At 43.0% G+C, this 18,221-nt stretch overlaps 2 protein-coding genes across 2 annotated transcripts; both read right to left on the bottom strand.

Annotated features, from left to right (window-relative positions):
* Nucleotides 1–1,069: 1,069 nt before the first annotated feature.
* Nucleotides 1,070–1,648, bottom strand: LOC115648044 (olfactory receptor 52N4-like). The gene has a single exon (XM_030555151.1). The coding sequence runs from the start codon at nt 1,646–1,648 to the stop codon at nt 1,070–1,072; it is 579 nt and encodes a 192-aa protein (XP_030411011.1).
* Nucleotides 1,649–12,600: 10,952 nt separating this feature from the next.
* Nucleotides 12,601–13,554, bottom strand: LOC115648052 (olfactory receptor 52N4-like). Its single transcript, XM_030555158.1, has one exon. The coding sequence runs from the start codon at nt 13,552–13,554 to the stop codon at nt 12,601–12,603; it is 954 nt and encodes a 317-aa protein (XP_030411018.1).
* Between the last annotated feature and the right edge of the window lie 4,667 nt (nt 13,555–18,221).

An 18,221-nucleotide genomic window follows, 5' to 3' on the forward strand; every position in this document is an offset into this window, starting at 1 on the left:
GGGAGTTTTCAGTTTGGAAAAGAGATGACTAAGGGAGGATATGATTGAGCTCTATAAAATCATGACTGGTGTGGATAAAGTAAATAAGGAAATGTTATTTAATCCTTCTCATCACATAAGAGCTAGGGGTCACCAAACAAAATTAATAGGCAGCAGGGTTAAAGCAAACAAAAGGAACTATTTTTTCATACAGTACATAGTCAACCTGTGGAACTATTCGCCAGTGGATATTGTGAAGGTCAAGACTATAACAAGGTTAAAAAAAGAATTGGAGGATCAATGGTCAGGGATGGGGTCCCTATTCTCTGTTTGACAGAAGCTGGGAATGGGTGTCAAGGGATGGATCACCTGATGATTAGCTGTTCTGTTCATTCCCTCTGGGGAACTTGGAATTGGCCATGATCTTAAGAGAGGCCTAGATGGACCTTTGGTCTGACACAGTATGGCTGTTCTTATGTTCTTAGGGGTCCAGTGACCAGCAATTAAAAAACTGGAATCCAATGAGTTCTACATAGACCAGTTCCCCAGTTTGGCACGCTAACACAGCACAGTCAGGTCAGGAAAGGCTTTAATGTCTCTTTGACTGTACAGTAAATGATTCAGGGAACAGGGCCCAGCATCATGTTACCATCCAGCTCTGCACGGTGCTTGGTCTGAGAGTCAGAGCACCAGGAGAAAATTTTAGGTCCCTTTATGAGTAACAAGATGGAGCAGACTGTCCCGGATCTGCTTCTTTCTCACCCAGTAGATGATGGAGTTGAGCATGGGGGGCACCAGGAGGTACACGTTGGCCATGAGAATGTGGAAATGCAGGACCACATTGTATCCATACCGGTGCGTGAGAGAGGAGATGTAAAAGATGAAGATGGCACAGAGGTGGGATCCGCAGGTCCCAGAAGTCTTGAGCCAAGCATCCTTTGTGGGGAGGTTGAAGATGCTCCAGAGGATCTGGATATAAGAAGTGAGGATAAAAATTACATCCAGACTCTTCACACAGAATAGCACAAAGAGGCCGTAGTAATTACTGACGTGGGTGTCTGCACAGGCCAACTTCTAGCCAGGGCTTTATCTAGCCTGACAACTTCTCCACGGCCATGTGCTCATAGTGCATGTGGGGGATAATGTTGGTTCTGCAATATGGCCATTGCCTCGCAAGGAAGAGATAGGGCAATATGAGCATGCCACCTAGCAACACCACAGCCAGGCCAATCTTGGCCACCACAGGGTTTGTGAGAGTGGTAGAATGTCTCAGGGGATTGCAGATGGCCACATAGCGATCAAAAGCCATGGCCACAAAGATCCCAGATTCCATCGCTGAGAAGCAGTGAATGAAGTACATCTGGTTGAGGCAGGCACTGAAATCGATCTCCCTGGAATAGAACCAGAAGATGCTGAGTGTTTTGGGCAGGATGGATGTAGACAGGACCAGGTTGGTGACAGCCAGCATGCAGAGGAAATAGTACATGGGCTCATGGAGGCTCGGCTCCCTCTGCACGAGTAACAGGGTGGTGAAGTTCCCCAAGATGGCTATGATATACATGGTGCAGAAGGGGATGGAGATCCAGACACGGGCTCTCTCCAGGCCTGGAATGCTGAGCAGGATGAAGGTGGAGGGGTTGGTGAAATTGGTTGTGTTGGAATCTGACATGAAGTAGAGGAGAAGATGTGTAACTCTGAGATAGAATGGTGTCTCCTACATGTACCATACATTCCCCTGACTTTCTGTATGTACCCAAGGTTCCACGGGGACGGCAGCAGTACAAATGCCTGGTTGGAGAGACAATTTTAATATGAGACACTACATCCAGTACTGGAGGCTGTTCTCATGGGTGAAGCAGATTGGTCCCTCTTCACATACTGAAAAATGACATTTTCATTGCTCAGATAAATGAATTATGAACAATTGACCCTACTATTGCCAATTCTATATTTGATGGTGCTTCATGCGTCTATAATTCCTACATGTCGAAGTGTGGAAAACCTTAACCTGCACCAACAGGAAACACGCGTGTGAATACTGACTATCCATCATTAACATAAAAATTGCCATACTGGATCAGGAAAAAGGTTCATCTAGCCCAGTATCCTGTCTTTCGACAGTGGCCATGTCATAAACAGATAGCTAAGGGTTAAAGTCTCTTTCACCTGAAGCACCTGACTAGAGGACCAATCAGGAAACCGGATTTTTTTTCAACTCTGGGTGGAGGGACGTTTGTGTCTGAGTCTTTGTTGTCTGTCTGCCTGCTTTCTCTGAGCTTTGGAGAAGTAGTTTCTGCTTTCTAATCTTCTGTTTCTAAGTGTAAGGACAAAGAGATCAGATAGTAAGTTATATGGTTTCTTTTCTTTGGTATTTGCATGAATATAAGTGCTGGAGTGCTTTGATTTGTATTCTTTTTGAATAAGGCTGTTTATTCATATTTCTTTTAAGCAATTAACCCTGTATTTTGTCACCTTAATACAGAGAGACCATTTGTATGTATTTTTCTTTCTTTTTTATATAAAGCTTTCTTTTAAGACCTGTTGGAGTTTTTCTTTATTTCAGGGAAATTGAGTCTGTAGTCACCAGGGAATTGGTGGGAGGAAGAAATCAGGAGGAGATCTGTGTGTGTTGGATTTGCTAGCCTGATTTTGCATTCCCTCTGGGTGAAGAGGAAAGTGCTTTTGTTTCCAGGACTGGAAACGGAGAGGGGGAGTCACTCTGTTGGGATTCACAGAGCTTGTGTCTGTGTATCTCTCCAGGAGCACCTGGAGGGGGGAAGGGAAAAAGGATTATTTCCCTTTGTTGTGAGACTCAAGGGATTTGGGTCTTGGGGTCCCCAGGGAAGGTTTTTCAGGGGGACCAGAGTGCCCCAAAACACTCTAATTTTTTGGGTGGTGGCAGCAAGTACCACGTCCAAGCTGGTAACTAAGCTTGGAGGTTTTCATGCTAACCCCCATATTTTGGACGCTAAGGTCCATATCTGGGACTAGAGTTATGACAGGCCAATCCCAGGTGCCACACAGGGAATGAACAGAACAGGTTATCATCAAATGATACATCCATCCTCTGTCACCCATTCACAGCTTCTGGCAAACAGAGGATAGGCACATCATCGCTGCCCACCCTAGTTAACAGCCATTGATGGACCTATCCACCATAAATTTATCTAGTTATTTTTTGAATTGTGTTATAGTCTTAGCCTTCACAACATACTCTGGCAAGATCTGAAAACTGACCATTTATTCCTACCCTTTGCTTCCTATCATTTAACCAGATACCAGTCCATGAGAGGACCTTCCCTCTTATGCCATGACAGCTTATTTTACTTAAGAGCCTTTGGTGAGGAACCTTGTCATAGAATCATAGAATTATATAAGATTAGTGTTGGAAGAGACCTCAGGAGGTCATCTAGTCCAACCCCCTGCTCAAAGCAGGATCAACCCCAACTAAATCATCCCAGCCAGGGCTTTCTCAAGCCGGCCATAAAAACCTCTAATGATGGAGATTCCAACACCTCCATAGATAACTCATTCCAGTGCTTCACCACCCCCTGAGTGAAATAATTTTTCCTAATATTCAACTTGAACTTCCCCCATTGAAACATGAGAACATTGGTCCTTGATCTATCATTGGTCACCACTGAGAGCAGCCTAGCTCTATCATCTTTGGAACCCCCCTTCAGGTAATTAAAAGCTATTATCACTGTGTTGCCATAAAAAGAATGGCTCAGGTATGGGAATCTCCTTCACATCTTCAACTGTGAAGACTGGTGCAAATAATTTATTTAGTTTCTCTGCAATGATCTAATGGTCCTTGAGTGCTCCTTTAGCATCTTGATCATCCAGTGGCCTGACTGGTTGTTTTGCAGGCTTCTGGCTTCTCATGCATTTAAAAAAAATACTGTTACTTTTTGAGGCTTTGGCTAGTTGTTCTTCAAATTCTTTTTTGGCCTTCCTAAATCTTTTCTTTTTTATACTTCATAGGCCAGATTTTATGCTCCTTTCTATTTTCCTCACTAGGATTTAATTTTCATTTTTAAAAGATGCCTTTTAGCATCTCACTGTTTCTCTCACCTTCTTGTTTAGCCACAATGGCACTTTTTTTGGTTCTCTTTTTATGTTTATTAATTTAGGGTAATTAAGTTGAGCCTCTATTATGGTGTCTTTAAACAATTTCCATGCAGCTTGCAGGGAATTTACTTTTGGTGCTGTACCTTTTAATTTCTGTTTAACTGAGCTCCTCATTTGTGTGTAGTTCCCCTTTCTGCAATTAAATGCTTTAGTGTTGGGGCCACTGTGGTGTTTTCTCTGCCACAGGGGTGTTACGTTTAATTAAACTATGGTCACTATTACCAAGCTGTCCAGCTATATTAACCTCTTGGACCTGATCCTGTGCTCTACTTAAGAGTGAATCAAGAATTGCCTCTCCTTGTGCAGGATATAGGAAATCCCCCATTATTACTGAGGGTTTTTTTTAATTGCCTCTCTAATTAGTGATAGTTACTCTCACTATCATTGAATGTTAAGGTTGGAAGGGACCTCAGGAGGTATCTAGTCCAACCCGCTGCTTAGGGGGGGACCAATCCCCAGACAGATTTTTGCCAGAGATCCCTAGGTGGCCCCCTCAAGGATTGAATTCACAACCTGGGGTTTAGCAGGCCAATGCTGATACCACTGAGCTATCCCTTCCCTGAGCCTGACTGGGTGGTTGATAACATAGCTCTACTGCTGTATTTTTTTTATTATTTGAGCATGGCATTACCATCCACAGAGATTCTATGGTCCAGTTTGGTTCATTTAAGATTTTTACTTCATTTGATTCTTCACTTTCTTTCACATAAAGTGCCACTCCCCCAAGAGCAGGACCTGTTCTATCCTTCCGATATAGTTTGTACACTGGTATTACTGTGTCCCACCGATTATCCTCATTCCACCAAGTTTCTCCAATGCCTGTTATATCAAAATCCTCATTTAATATGAGGTGCTCTAGTTCACTCATCTTATTATTTAGACTTCTAAAACTGGTACACAAGCACTTTAAAAATGTATCACTTTTTAGCTGTCTCCCATTACATCATGTAATTGAATGAGATCTTTTTTTCATTTTACTGTTTCTCATCAGATCTTACCTGTATTTTATTATCTTCCATCCTTTCCTCCTTACTTGGACATAGAGAATCTCCATTAGTAGATCCTCCTCTAAGGGATGTTTCTGTCCAAACCACATTCTCCTCCATGCCTGTCGGTTTTCCACCAGCCCTTAATTTAAAAAACTGCTTTGCAACCTTTTTAATTTTAAGTGCCAGAAATCTTGTTTCATTTTGACTTAGTTAGAACCCATCTTTCCTGTATAGGCTCCCCCTTTCTCAAAAGTTTCCACAGTTCCTAATAAATCTAAACCCCTCCTCCCTATACCATCATCTCATGCACACATGGAGACCCTGCAGTTCTGCCTGTCTAAGTGGCCCTGCACATGGAATTGGAAGCATTTCAGAGAATGCGACCATGGTGGTCCTGGACTTCTATCTCTTACCTGCAGCCTAAATTTGGCCTATCCCTCCCCATGCCATCGGTACCTCCATGTACCATGACCACCAGCTCCTCACAAGCATAACACATAAGTCTATCTAGATGTCTCGAGAGACAGCTTCGCACCAGACAGGCAAGTCCTCATGCAAACCCAGCTATCTATGTTTCTAATGATGGAATCACCCATTACTAATACCTGTTTCTTCCTAACAATTAGAGTTCCCATCCCTGGAGAGGTGTCCTCAGTGCAAGAGGATACCACTACATCATCTGGGAGGAGGGTCCCAACTATGGGATTGTTTTTCTCTGCTTCAGTTGTATGTTCTCCTTCCCTGAGACTTTCATCCAGATTTGGCATCGAGGTTTGTTGCATGGATCCCACACTTTCACAGGCCTTGAGTGGCAGGCCAGTCCTCGCCCAAAGGCAACCTGCCAACCTGAAACATATTCTCACCAGTAACTGCACACCGCACCATAGTAACTCTAGCTCAGGAACCAATCCATGCAACAAACCTCGATGCCAACTCTACCCACATATCTACACCAGCAACACCATCACAGGACCTAACTAGATCAGCCATACCATCACTGGTTCATTCTCCTGCACGTCCACCAATGTAATATACACCATCATATGCTACCAATGCCTCTCTGCTATGTACATAGGCCAAACTGGACAGTCGGTACGGAAAAGGATAAACGGACACAAATCAGATATTAGAATGGCAATATACAAAAACCTGTAGGAGAACACTTCAACCTCCCTGGCCACACTATAGCAGACCTTAAAGTGGCCATCCTGCAGCTAAAAAACTTCAGGACCAGACTTCAAAGAAAAACTGCTGAGCTTCAGTTCATCTGCAAATTTGACACCATCAGCTCAGGATTAAACAAAGACTGTGAATGGCTTGCCAATTACAAAACCAGTTTCTCCTCCCTTTGATTTTCACACCTCAACTGCTAGAACAGGGCCTCATCCTCCCTGACTGAACTACCTCATTATCTCTAGCTTGCCTGCATATATATACCTGCCCCTGGAAATTTCCAGTACATGCATCTGATGAAGTGGGTACTCACCCACGAAAGCTCATGCTCTAAAATGTCTGTTAGTCTATAAGGTGCCACAGGATTCTTTGCTGCTTTTACAGATCCAGACTAACATGGCTACCCCTCTGATAGTGTACTTAGATTTCCAGAAAGTCTTTGATAAGGTCCCTTACCAAAGGCTCTTACATAAATTAAGCTGTCATGGGATAAAAGGGAAGGTCCTTTCATGGACTGAGAACTGGTTAAAAGACAGAAAAAAAGGGTAGGAATTAATGGCAAATTCTCAGAATGGAGAGGGGTAACTAGTGGTGTTCCCCAAGGGTCAGTCCTAGGACCAATCCTATTCAATTTATTCATAAATGATCTGGAGAAAGGGGTAAACAAAGTGGCAAAGTTTGCAGATGATACTAAACCACTCAAGATAGTTAAGATCAAAGCAGATTGTGAAGAACTGCAAAAAGATCTCACAAAACTAAGTGATTGGGCAACAAAATGGCAAATGAAATTTAATGTGGATAAATGTAAAGTAATGCACATTGGAAAAAATAATCCCAACTATACATACAATATGATGGGGGCTAATTTAGCTACAACGAGTCAGGAAAAAGATCTTGGAGTCATCGTGGATAGTTCTCTGAAGATGTCCACGCAGTGTGCAGAGGCTGTTAAAAAAGCAAACAGGATGTTAGGAATCATTAAAAAGGGGCTAGAGAATAAGACTGAGAATATATTATTGCCCTTATATAAATCCATGGTGCGCCCACATCTCGAATACTGTGTACAGATGTGGTCTCCTCACCTCAAAAAAGATATTCTAGCACTAGAAAAGGTTTCGAAAAGGGCAACTAAAATGATTAGGGGTTTGGAGAGGGTCCCATATGAGGAAAAATTAAAGAGGCTAGGCCTCTTCAGCTTGGAAAAGAGGAGACTAAGGGGGGATATGATAGAGGTATATAAAATCATGAATGATGAGGAGAAAGTGGATAAGGAAAAGTTATTTACTTATTCCCATAATACAAGAACTAGAGGTCACCAAATGAAATTAATAGGCAGCAGGTTTAAAAAAAATAGAAGGAAGTTCTTCTTCACACAGCGCACAGTCAACTTGTGGAACTCCTTACCTGAGGAGGTTGTGAAGGCTGGGACTATAACAATGTTTAAAAGGGAACTGGATAAATTCATGGCGGCTAAGTCCATAAATGGCTATTAGCCAGGAAGAGTAAAGAATGGTGTCCCTAGCCTCTGTTCATCAGAGGATGGAGATGGATGGCACATGTCAGTATAAGATATGGCATCCTCCCACCTCCCCTTCCAAGGGACCAATGCCTGCCTTCAGACACAGAAGACAATCTTCATTGCCATATACTTTCACTTTTTCTTTTTTTAGCCACTAGGAATGTACCTGTCGGACAATCAAAGGAGTTTCTACATTTCTATGGACCCCAAATCAGAATTCAACATATATATTTTACACTAATAACATTTTATCAAAGTATTAATTAAATGTTAACTTGCTAACTTGAGACCATGGGCGGAGACACTATATAACTTGTTAACCATTGGCTACTGTGCTATCTTGTCTTGCTTCAAAACCTATGAGAGTGTGTAAAATTGACTTCACCGTCATTTTCCCCCACCTAAGGCAAATATATATATTCTATTATAATCAATTGATTGGCAGTGTCTCTGAGCTTAATAAGCCGGGTGACACTCTGCCAGTGTTGTGTATAATAAACTCCTATGCTTGACCTCTGCACAATGTGGATTTATGTCCTTCAGTCTTGTTTTCTCCTCAGACTATGTTAAATTCAGTGTCTGCCTACACCCGGGAAAAGGGGGAGGTCAGCCTGGACTGCCTTTCTGGGAGCAAAGGGAACCCCAGCAGCCACTCTGCCTGTGCAGGAAGGAGAGAGGGACAGACCCGGCAGGAGAGAGAAAGGACGTAGAGACTAAAAGGAGTCAGCCCACGTCCAGACTACCCCGCTGTATCGGCGGGTTAAAATCGATTGCTCGGGGATCGATATATCGCGTCTAGTCTAGACGTGATATATCGATCCCCGAGCGCGCTTACATCAATTCCGGAACTCCATCAACCCAACGGAGTTCCGGAATCGACACGGAGAGCCGCGGACATCGATCCCGCGCTGTCTGGACGGGTGAGTAATTCGATCTTAGATATTCGACTTCAGCTACGTTATTCACGTAGCTGAAGTTGCGTATCTAAGATCGATTTTCCTCCCCCAGTCTGGACGAGGCTTGAGTGTGAATAACTTTGCCTCAAAATGATACAAAGCTTTAACATATTGCAGCCTTCTAGAAACCTGAGGACACCCCTTTTCTGTGTTGGCAACTTCTGACTGTGCCACAAGGCTGTAGTGAGGTTGCTCACAGGAGGAGGCATGGTCCGGATGGAGGATGGCTTCAAAGATGATACATTAGAGTCTGAGACACCCCTCTGGACCTAGGAGGGCTTGTTACACCTCTTTGGTCTGTGCATTAGGCAGGATGTCCATTCCCTATTTCACCCCCATCATTTTAGAAGTATAGTTGGGATTATGTTTTCCAGTGTGCAATACTTTGCACATATCAACACTGAATTTCATCTGCCATTTTGTTGCACAGTCAGTCACTTTAGTGAGCTCCTTTTGTAGCTCTTCACAGTCTACTTGGTACTCAAGAATCTTAAGTAGTTTTGTATCACCTGCAAATTTTCCACCAGAATGTTTACTCCTTTTTTCCAGATCATTTATGAATATGTTGAATAAGACTCGTCCCAGGACAGACTCCTGGCAGACAGTACTATTTACCTCTCTCCATTCAGAAAACTGACCATTTATTCCTATCCTTTGTTTCCTATCTCTTAACCAGTTACCAAACCAGTTACCAAACTTCCTTCTTATCCCATGATTGCTTACTTTGCTTAAGAGACTTTGGTGAGGGACCTTGTCAAATCTTTCTGAAAATCTAAATGCACTGTATCCACTGTATCCCCCTTGCGCATATGCTTGTTGACCCACCTCAAAGAATTCTAGTAGATTGGTGAGGCATGATTTCCCTTTACAAGAACCATGTTGACTTTTCCTCAACAAATGATGTTCATATATTTGTCTGACAATTTTATTCTGTATTGTAGTTTCAAGCAGTTTGCACGGTACTGAATCACGCTTATCAGCCTGTAATTGCCAGTATCATCTCTGGACCCCTTTTTAAAAATTGGTGTCACATTAGCTATCCTCCAGGCATTTGGGAAAGAAACAGATTTAAATGATAGGTTATGAACGACAGTTAGTATTTGTGCAATTTCACATTTGAGTTTCTTCAGAACTCCTGAGTGAATACCATCTGGTCCTGGTGACTTATTATTTTTAAATTAATCAATTTGTTCCAAAGCCTCCTCTAATGACACCTCAGTCTGGGACAGATGCTCAGATTTGTCACCTAAAATGAATTGTTCAGGTTCGGGAATCTTCCTGACATCCTCAGTCATGAAGACTGATGCAAAGAATTCATTTAGTTTGCCTCAAAGACTTTTTTGTCCTTGAGTGCTCCTTTAGCATCTCGATCATCTAGGGGCCCCATTGGTTCTTTAGCAGTCTTCCTGCTTCTGATGTACTTAAAAAAATTGCTATTACTTTTGGAGTCTTTGGCTAGCAGTTCTTCAAATTCTTTTTTTGCCTTCCTAATTATATATTTACATTTAATTTGCCAGAGTTTACACTTTTCATTTTCCTCAGTAGGATTTAACCTTCCCTTTTTAAAGGATGCCTTATGGCTCTCACTGCTTCTTTTTCTTTCTTGTTTAGCCATGGTGTCACTTTTTTGATTCTCTTACTATGTTTTTTTTTTGGTTTTTTTTTTTAATTTGGGGTATACATTTGAGATGAACTTCTATTATGATGTCTTTAAAAAAATTCCATGCAGCTTGCAGGGATTTAACTTTTGCCACTTTACCTTTTAATTTCAGTTTAACTAACTTCCTCATTTTTGCGTAGTTCTCTTTTCTGAAATTAAACGCTACAGAGTTGTGCTACTGTGGTATTTTTCTCATCACAGGGATGTTAAATTTAATTATATTATAGTCACTATTATCAAGCAGTTCAGCTATATTTACCTCTCGGACCAGATCCTGTGCTTCATTTAGGACTAAATCAAGAATTCCCTCCCCTCTCGTGAGTTCGAGGAGTAGCTGCTCAAAGAAGCAATCAGTTAAGGTGTCAAGAAACTCTCTCTGCATCCCGTTCTGAAGTGTACTCAGTCAATACGTGGATTGTTGAAATTTCTCATTATTTTGAGGGGCTTCTCTAACCTCTCTGAGCATTTCACAGTCACTATCATCATCCTGATCAGATGGTTGGTAGAGTATTCCTACTGTTATCATTCTTATTACTTGGGCATAGAACTACTATCCATAGAGATTCTATAGTACAGTTTGGTTCGTTTAAGATTTTTACTTCATTTGAGTCTACACTTTCCTTCACATATAGGTCCATTCCCCCACCAGCACGAGATGTTCTATCCTTGTTTTCTCCAAATGAGCTCACCCATCCTTGGAGGCCATGGGTCAACTACTGTTGAATTCACTGGAGGCTCATGGCCAGTGAAAATCAGGCCATTAATTTAAGTCCCTAAATGTGAGTTTAGGGTGAACTCCTAAACAATTTGGAAGTTTTGCACTGATCTCAGTGGGACCAGATTTACCCTTAGTGTTTAACCTTCTGCTCCTGGCTACGAAAATCATGGCTTTGGGTCCTGCTACAGAGATACCTATTCTGTTAAGGTGCTGAAAGAGTCTGAAGGAAACCCCAAGTTTATGTGTTGTTCTGAGACAAAGCATAAAACACGGGGATTTCAAAACACATGGGCACTGATTTTGCTATCAGAGAGGCCATTATCAGTCTGGAGTGACTCACTGAAGGCAGAATATGAGAGCAAAATCTGACCAGTGTTGGGCCCTTTCTCTTTATGAACTCTCTGGTAACGCACATACCCACTGCAGAGGCTTTGACTCCATTTCTTCACAGGGGAGTGAAGTTGCTGAATTGGAAAACTTGAGCTAACTATAGAAAAAACACACCTCCCAAAAAAAGGAAAAAGGAAGCTACTGAGACAGATAAACTATTCCCTATACATTTGTAGTTCCAATTTTATCAGGTAGACCCTTTATTTTTTCTGCATTCAGCAGCCCAGGCCTCCCTCCTATGCCCCAACTGTGCTGTGCTGATACCAGGAGTCAGAAACCTGGTAGGGCGGTGGCCACACATCCCCACGATCTAGATGGCAAGATTCTTCTCCTCAGCATCTCTCCTCCCATCGGGTTCACATCCTGCTTTCAAGGCCCTCCTGTACCGTGTCTCCCAGCATTGCCCATGGCCCCAAACTGCTTTTCACAGTTGCTCATCATGAGCAAATGAGCGTGTTAAAAATAGCCCCAAATAGCCCAAACAATATATAATGTAAAAACAACTTTATTATATTGCTTATTTCTCAGTGCATTCAATGATGGTAGTCAATGTCCACATTTTGTGTTGAATTTTTTTTTACCATTAGTCTTTATTTGGTTATCCTCTAGGTTTCCTGAAGGATTGGACTTAAAAAAATCAGGTACATTTTCCTCACCAGATCACTGTACATATGATAAAAAAGTTCAGCGTTGTAGATTCTTACTTTTCTCTTTGGCTATCTGAAAGCATAGCTTCTGTTCATCAAACTGATCAAGAACTCTATTCACAAAGGGACTAATGAAAAGCCCCTTGCTTCAAAAAGCTGCAATATCTTCTCTTAGGCTGGAACTCATGGAAAGGTAAAGTGAAAGGGTGTGTTAGGCTGGGGGCTGACCAGTGACAATGAAAGAGATCAGGTGACGATCAAAGAGTGGGAAGTCCGCAGTGGAGAGGGCAGTGCTTGATGATAGAGTGATAAGACATTAGGTGTGAGGAAGTTCTCAGACTCTGAACTTCCACAATGCTGAGCTCAACGAAACTTGGACAGAGCACATTTGGTTAATGAGGAGAAATTCTTTCCCCCTCTTGTCACAGAGGATTAAAGTCAGTGGCCCAAAGAGCATATTCTGCTGGTGTATTTGCCCACTTTGTCACGAAGCTCTTTGGTTTTGACCCCATAAATTATAGGGTTGAGCATGGGGGGGATGAGGAAAGTAAGATTGGACAAGATAATGTGAACATGGGGATGGACGCCCTGACCAAACCGGTGTGTCAGGCTTGTGAAGAATCCAGGAGAATAAGTTGTAAGCATCACACAGATGTGGGCTGTGCAGGTGTTGAGGGCTTTCTGGTGGGATTTCTTTGAGGACATTTTTAGGATGTCCCTGATGATCAGACCATAGGAGAGGGCAATGAGCACCAGGTCTATCCCACTGACTACAAATGCCATAACCAAGCTGTACATCCTGCTGACTGTGATGTCCCCACACGATATCTTTGCCACAGCCATGTGCTCGCAGTGCATTTGGTGGATAATGAGGTTGGCACAGAATGGCAACCTACTCAAGATCAGGGGCAGAGGCAGGATGAAGAGAGCAGACCGTATCAAACCTACAAGCCCTAACTTAGAGACTCGTGCATTGGTGAGGATGGTGGTGTATCTCAGAGGGTTACATATGGCAACATAGCGATCAAAGGCCATTATCATGAGGATGGCTGATTGTGTAAAAGAAACTGTGTGAAGGAAGAACATCTGCGTGAGACACCAACCAACAGTAATGTTTTTGAAATTGAACCAAAATATACACAGTGCCTTTGGCACAACCAGGGTAGATGCGGCGATGTCTGTGAGCGCCAGCATGCTGAGCAGCAGGTACATCGGCTTGTGCAGTGTCTGTTCCTTACCTATAATAAACAGAAGCATGACATTTCCCGACAGGCTGACAATGTAGGACATAGAGACAGGAATGGAAATCCAGACGTGGGCAGTTTCCAGGCCAAAGATCCCTGATAGGCTGAATGTTGAAGGGTTAGAGGGGGTGAGGTTGAAAGTTGCCATGATAGGGTGCTCAATGTGTCGATTAGGCTCAGAAATGCTCAAGGTGCCTGTGAAGAGAGAGAAGCACAGGAAGAGAATTATACGCTTTATACAATCAATAGTATAGTAAATATTTTATACTTATTAACAACCTAGAAAGAGGAGCAAGCAGTGAGGTGGAAACATTTACAGATGGCACCAAATTATTTAGCTCCTAGTCAAGTCCAGAGAAGTCCTCAAAGGGAGTTAACCAAGCCAGGTGAATGGGCAGTATGATGGCAGATGAATTTAGGTGTCAATAACTTCAATGTGTATGCCCACTGGAGGGAAGGAGCAAAGAATCCTGTGGCACATTATAGACTAACAGATGTTTTGAAGCATGAGCTTTCGTGGGTGAATACCCACTTCGTCAGATGCATGTTACCCCTCTGACACTGGAGGAAAATGCTTGAACTCCTTAAACACCTTATAAGGTTCTAATTTAACTGTGTGAACTCCAGACAGGGATCTGGGCATCATGGTACACAGCTCTGTGAAACCTTGTTCAAAGTGAAAGCCTAGACAGAAACTGAGCAAAGCACGGGGTTCCAGTAGGAGGGAGATGAGGAATCATAGAGAAAATACAATTCCACGAAATCAGTCGGTCAGTGTTTCACCCTCCTCTGGACTCCTCTGTGTAGCATTGGACACCCTTCTCCCCCAGGATATTGCAGAAGTAGAGAGGGCAGGGCAATGAGAATGATCAAGGGCCTGCAGAAACTCTCATATGGGAGAGATTGAGAAGACTGGGGTTGTTACTTTTGAAAGGAGATGAATAAGACGGGACATGAGAAAAACCTGTTAAATATTGACTAGTAGAGAGTAGATAGAGATGTGTTCTCCCTGACTCATAACACAAGATCAACAGGACATTCAACAAGAGGTAGTTGACGCCACAAGATAAGCAAGAATCAGGAAGGATTTGTAGATTAACATGGATAGTGAGACTGTCCAGTTATAATAGTTATAGCTAATTACATATTTTGGAAAGCCAATACACCCATGTGTTTCAGGGCACAAGCTAAACTCTAGCTTTTAGGCATTAGGGTGACACCCTCTTGATGGTCGTCACCCCACCATCCCCCTACTGCTGTGTTTCTTACACCTTCTTCTGCAGCACCTGACATTGTCACTGTCTGAGAGAGGACACCTGACTGGATGGACCATAGCTCTTATCCATGATGCAATTGTTATGTTGGAAAGGAGCCAAGTTTCCCAAATGGAAACAGACGTTATCATGCTGGGCTATGACTTTGTGCTCAATTGAATGGGCACAAAGGGCACAAAAGGCACAAAGCTTTTGGTATCTAGGGCTACAGGCCTGCACCTCTGTTACTTCCCTTGTTTCTTTTGGTGAGACTTTCTTGCAGGCACCCAGCTTTGTCTGAGACATAAGTTACAGGTGTTAGCTGACAAGTGTAAGCAGAGACATGTGCCAGCAACTCAGCTGCTAACCGTTCTCATTCCTGAATATCAATGAAGTTTGCAAATGACAAAACAGTTGGGGGATGGTAAATAATGAAGAGGACAGGTCACTGATTCAGAGCAATCTGGAATGATTGGTTAACTGGGTCGAAGCAAACAATACGTGTTCTGATATAGCTATGTAGAGATCTACATCTAGGAACAAAGAATGTAAGCGACACTTACACAATGGGGCACTATGGGAAGCACAATGACTCTAAATGAGATTTGGGAATGTGAAGGGTAATTAGCCAAACATGAGCTCCCAGTATGACCATATGGCCAGATAAAGAATTTATTGTACCTGTGTATTTGGCAATGGTGTGAATGCTGCTGGAATCCTGTGTTCAGTTCTGGTGTCCACAATTAAAGATGGATGTTGATATATTAAAGAGGGTTCAGAGAAGACTCATAAGAATTATTAAAAGATTAAAAAACCTGCCTTATAGTGGTAGACTCAAAGATTTCAGTCTATTTCGTTTATCAAAGATGGTTAATGGGTGACTTGTTAACAGTCTGTAAGTGCTACATGGGAGCAAATATTTAAGAATAGGCTTTACAAAGCCTATCATACAGAGGTATAACATGATCCAATGACTGGAAGTTGAAGTTGAAGAAATTTTGACTGGAAATAATGCATACATTTTTTAAATGGTGAGAGTAATTAACCATTTGAATAATTTTCCAAGGATCTTGGTGGATTCTTCGTAACTGAGAAGAGAATTTTAAAATTAAAGTTGGTTTTCTCTAAAAGATCTGCTCTAAGACTTATTTTAAGCAAATTCTTTGGCCTGCTTTCTACACAAAGTCAGACCAGACAATCACAATAGTTTCCTATGGCCTTGGAATCTGCAAACACATCCTTAGGAGTCAGTTGAAGGAATTTTGCCTCCACACTTGTGCATGAGCTTATTGAATGCATTTTTCCTATTCATGACAGTGCTGAATTTAACTCTGTGGGGAAAAATTCTCATGGGACTGTAGACTCTTGAAAATGTTACAGTAGGTGTGTATTTCATGAGACTCACAAATCTCATGTGACATTGCCTGGATAAACGTTTTACATGGGAAAAATAATGACCTGAGCCCATGTAACCTCTGCACTGAGGAATGAATGTACAATCCTCACCATTAATGACTATCAGAGACTGTTAGCAACTGCTCCAAGAACATCCTGGGTTTAACGTCTGTGTCCCTGTGGTCTCCTGTTCATTGCAGCTGGGTTTATCTAGGCCAGGGGTTCTCAAAATGGGGGTTGTGACCCCTCAGGGGGTTGCAAAGTTATTACACTGGAGGGGGAGGGGGTCAGGAGCTGTCTGCCTCTATCCCAAACCCTGCTTTGCCTCTAGCAATTATAATGGTGTTAAATATGTAAAATGGTGTTTTTAATTTATGTGGGGGTCACACTCAGAGGCTAGCTATATGAAAGGGTCACCAGAACAAAATTTGAGAACTACTGATCTAGGCCCTCACCTTCCCCGGAGTTGCCCGCTCTCATTGTATAGTGTACATACTTCTCAGCTTGTGTGCTGTTCATGTATAGCAGTTCCAGAAGATGCACACGGTTTATATATGTGCAACAAGATCAGGAGCACAGGTGCCTTGGTACTTGCAACTCTGTGTGAGATTTCTCCCAAGTGAGACACAGTCACTGATTACCCACCAGTCAATGGAGGAGTTTAGACAGGATATAACAAGCGCAGCATCAGAGGTGACCTGGCATTTGCCTATCTCTGTGTGAGATTTCTCACCAGTGAGACAGTCACTGATTTGCCCCTGGCCAAGGGAGCAGGGCAGGAGGCACTTCGCCCCCTGCAGAGGAAGATCTGTGGGAGCATGGGGCAGCTTGGATGTTGAGGGAGCCAAGGATGAATGGGGAGCATAGAGAAGACACTGGCAACCAGCATGCTGTTGGAATCAGTGCAGCCTGGAATGGGGAAGGAGAGTGCGGACAGGATGTCAGAACATGATGGGAGATTGAACCAACTCAGGAGCAAAGATGAATGGTTCTTTTCACTGGTGAAATGCCAACAATCATGAAGAAAAATTGCCTCACAGTGATACCCTTCACTCAGGGGCAAAACCAGTTGCCAGACCCCTCAGTGAGATCTCACAGAAATATCTCCTCAGACTAGGTTAAACTCAGTGTCTGCCTGCACCGGGAAAAAGGGAGAAATCAACCTGATCTACCTTTCTGAGGGTGAAGGGAACCTCAGCAGCAGCTCAGCCCGTGCTAGAAAGGAGAAAGAGACAGACCCAGCAGGAGGAAGAGAGGATGTGGAAACAAAAGGAGTCAGTTTGAGTCACTCTTCCTCAAAATGACACAAACCTTTAATGTACTGCAGCACATTAGAAACCCGGACATACCTTCCAGATGCTATTTTTCTGTGTTGGCAATTGCTCGTGTTCCCACAAGGCTGTAGTGAGGTTGCTCACAGGAAAAGGGATAGTCCAGAGTGGAGAAGCTACCAGAGACAATCTACTACTGTGTGGTCCACGTTAATTTACAGTCTGAGACACCAACCCCTTCTCCCACGAGGGTTCCGCCCAGAGGCCTTGTTACACTTCTTTGGTCTGTGCATTAGGCAGGGTGTCCATTCCCTATTTTGTCCAGTTTCAGGACTCCATGCCATTTTGCTCTGGATACTGCACGTCCCATCATCCTACCTTCTGCTCCCCCCCCCCCGCCCACCGCCACGGACTTTGTGTTCTTGGACCTCCCCCGATGAGATTTCCAGCACTGCCTGGATACATCTAAGACAGAAACATGCTTTTATTTTTACTTCATTTTGTCACTTCTCATTCACTCCAGATCCTGAGATGCAGGGGCACAGAGAGAGCAGACTCCTCTCCCCCATGAAATAAAATTGTTATCCTAATTGTTTTGAACCTTTTTGCCACTCATCTCAATGGAACCAGATTTAGGCTTAGTGTTTAAAGTTCGACTCCCAGCTGTTAAAATCGTGGCTTTGGATCCTGCTACAGAGAGCACTATTCTGTCATCGTGCTGAAAGAGACTGAAGGAAACCACCAGTTTATGTTTGATTCAGAGACCAGGCGTGAAAGATGGGGATTTCAAAACATGTGGGTCCTGATTTTCCTCTCAGGGAAGCCAGTGTCAATCTGAAGTGACTCACTGAAGGCAGAATGTGAAAGCAGATTCTGGCCAGTGTGTGACCCATTCT

This window comes from Gopherus evgoodei, chromosome 1 (assembly GCF_007399415.2).
Source record: "Gopherus evgoodei ecotype Sinaloan lineage chromosome 1, rGopEvg1_v1.p, whole genome shotgun sequence".
In the NCBI taxonomy this organism is placed as follows: domain Eukaryota; kingdom Metazoa; phylum Chordata; order Testudines; family Testudinidae; genus Gopherus; species Gopherus evgoodei.

Bases quoted from the DNA above. Each gene is read 5' to 3' on its own strand.
- LOC115648044 (XM_030555151.1), bottom strand. From the start codon at position 1,648: ATGTCAGATTCCAACACAACCAATTTCACCAACCCCTCCACCTTCATC.
- LOC115648052 (XM_030555158.1), bottom strand. From the start codon at position 13,554: ATGGCAACTTTCAACCTCACCCCCTCTAACCCTTCAACATTCAGCCTA.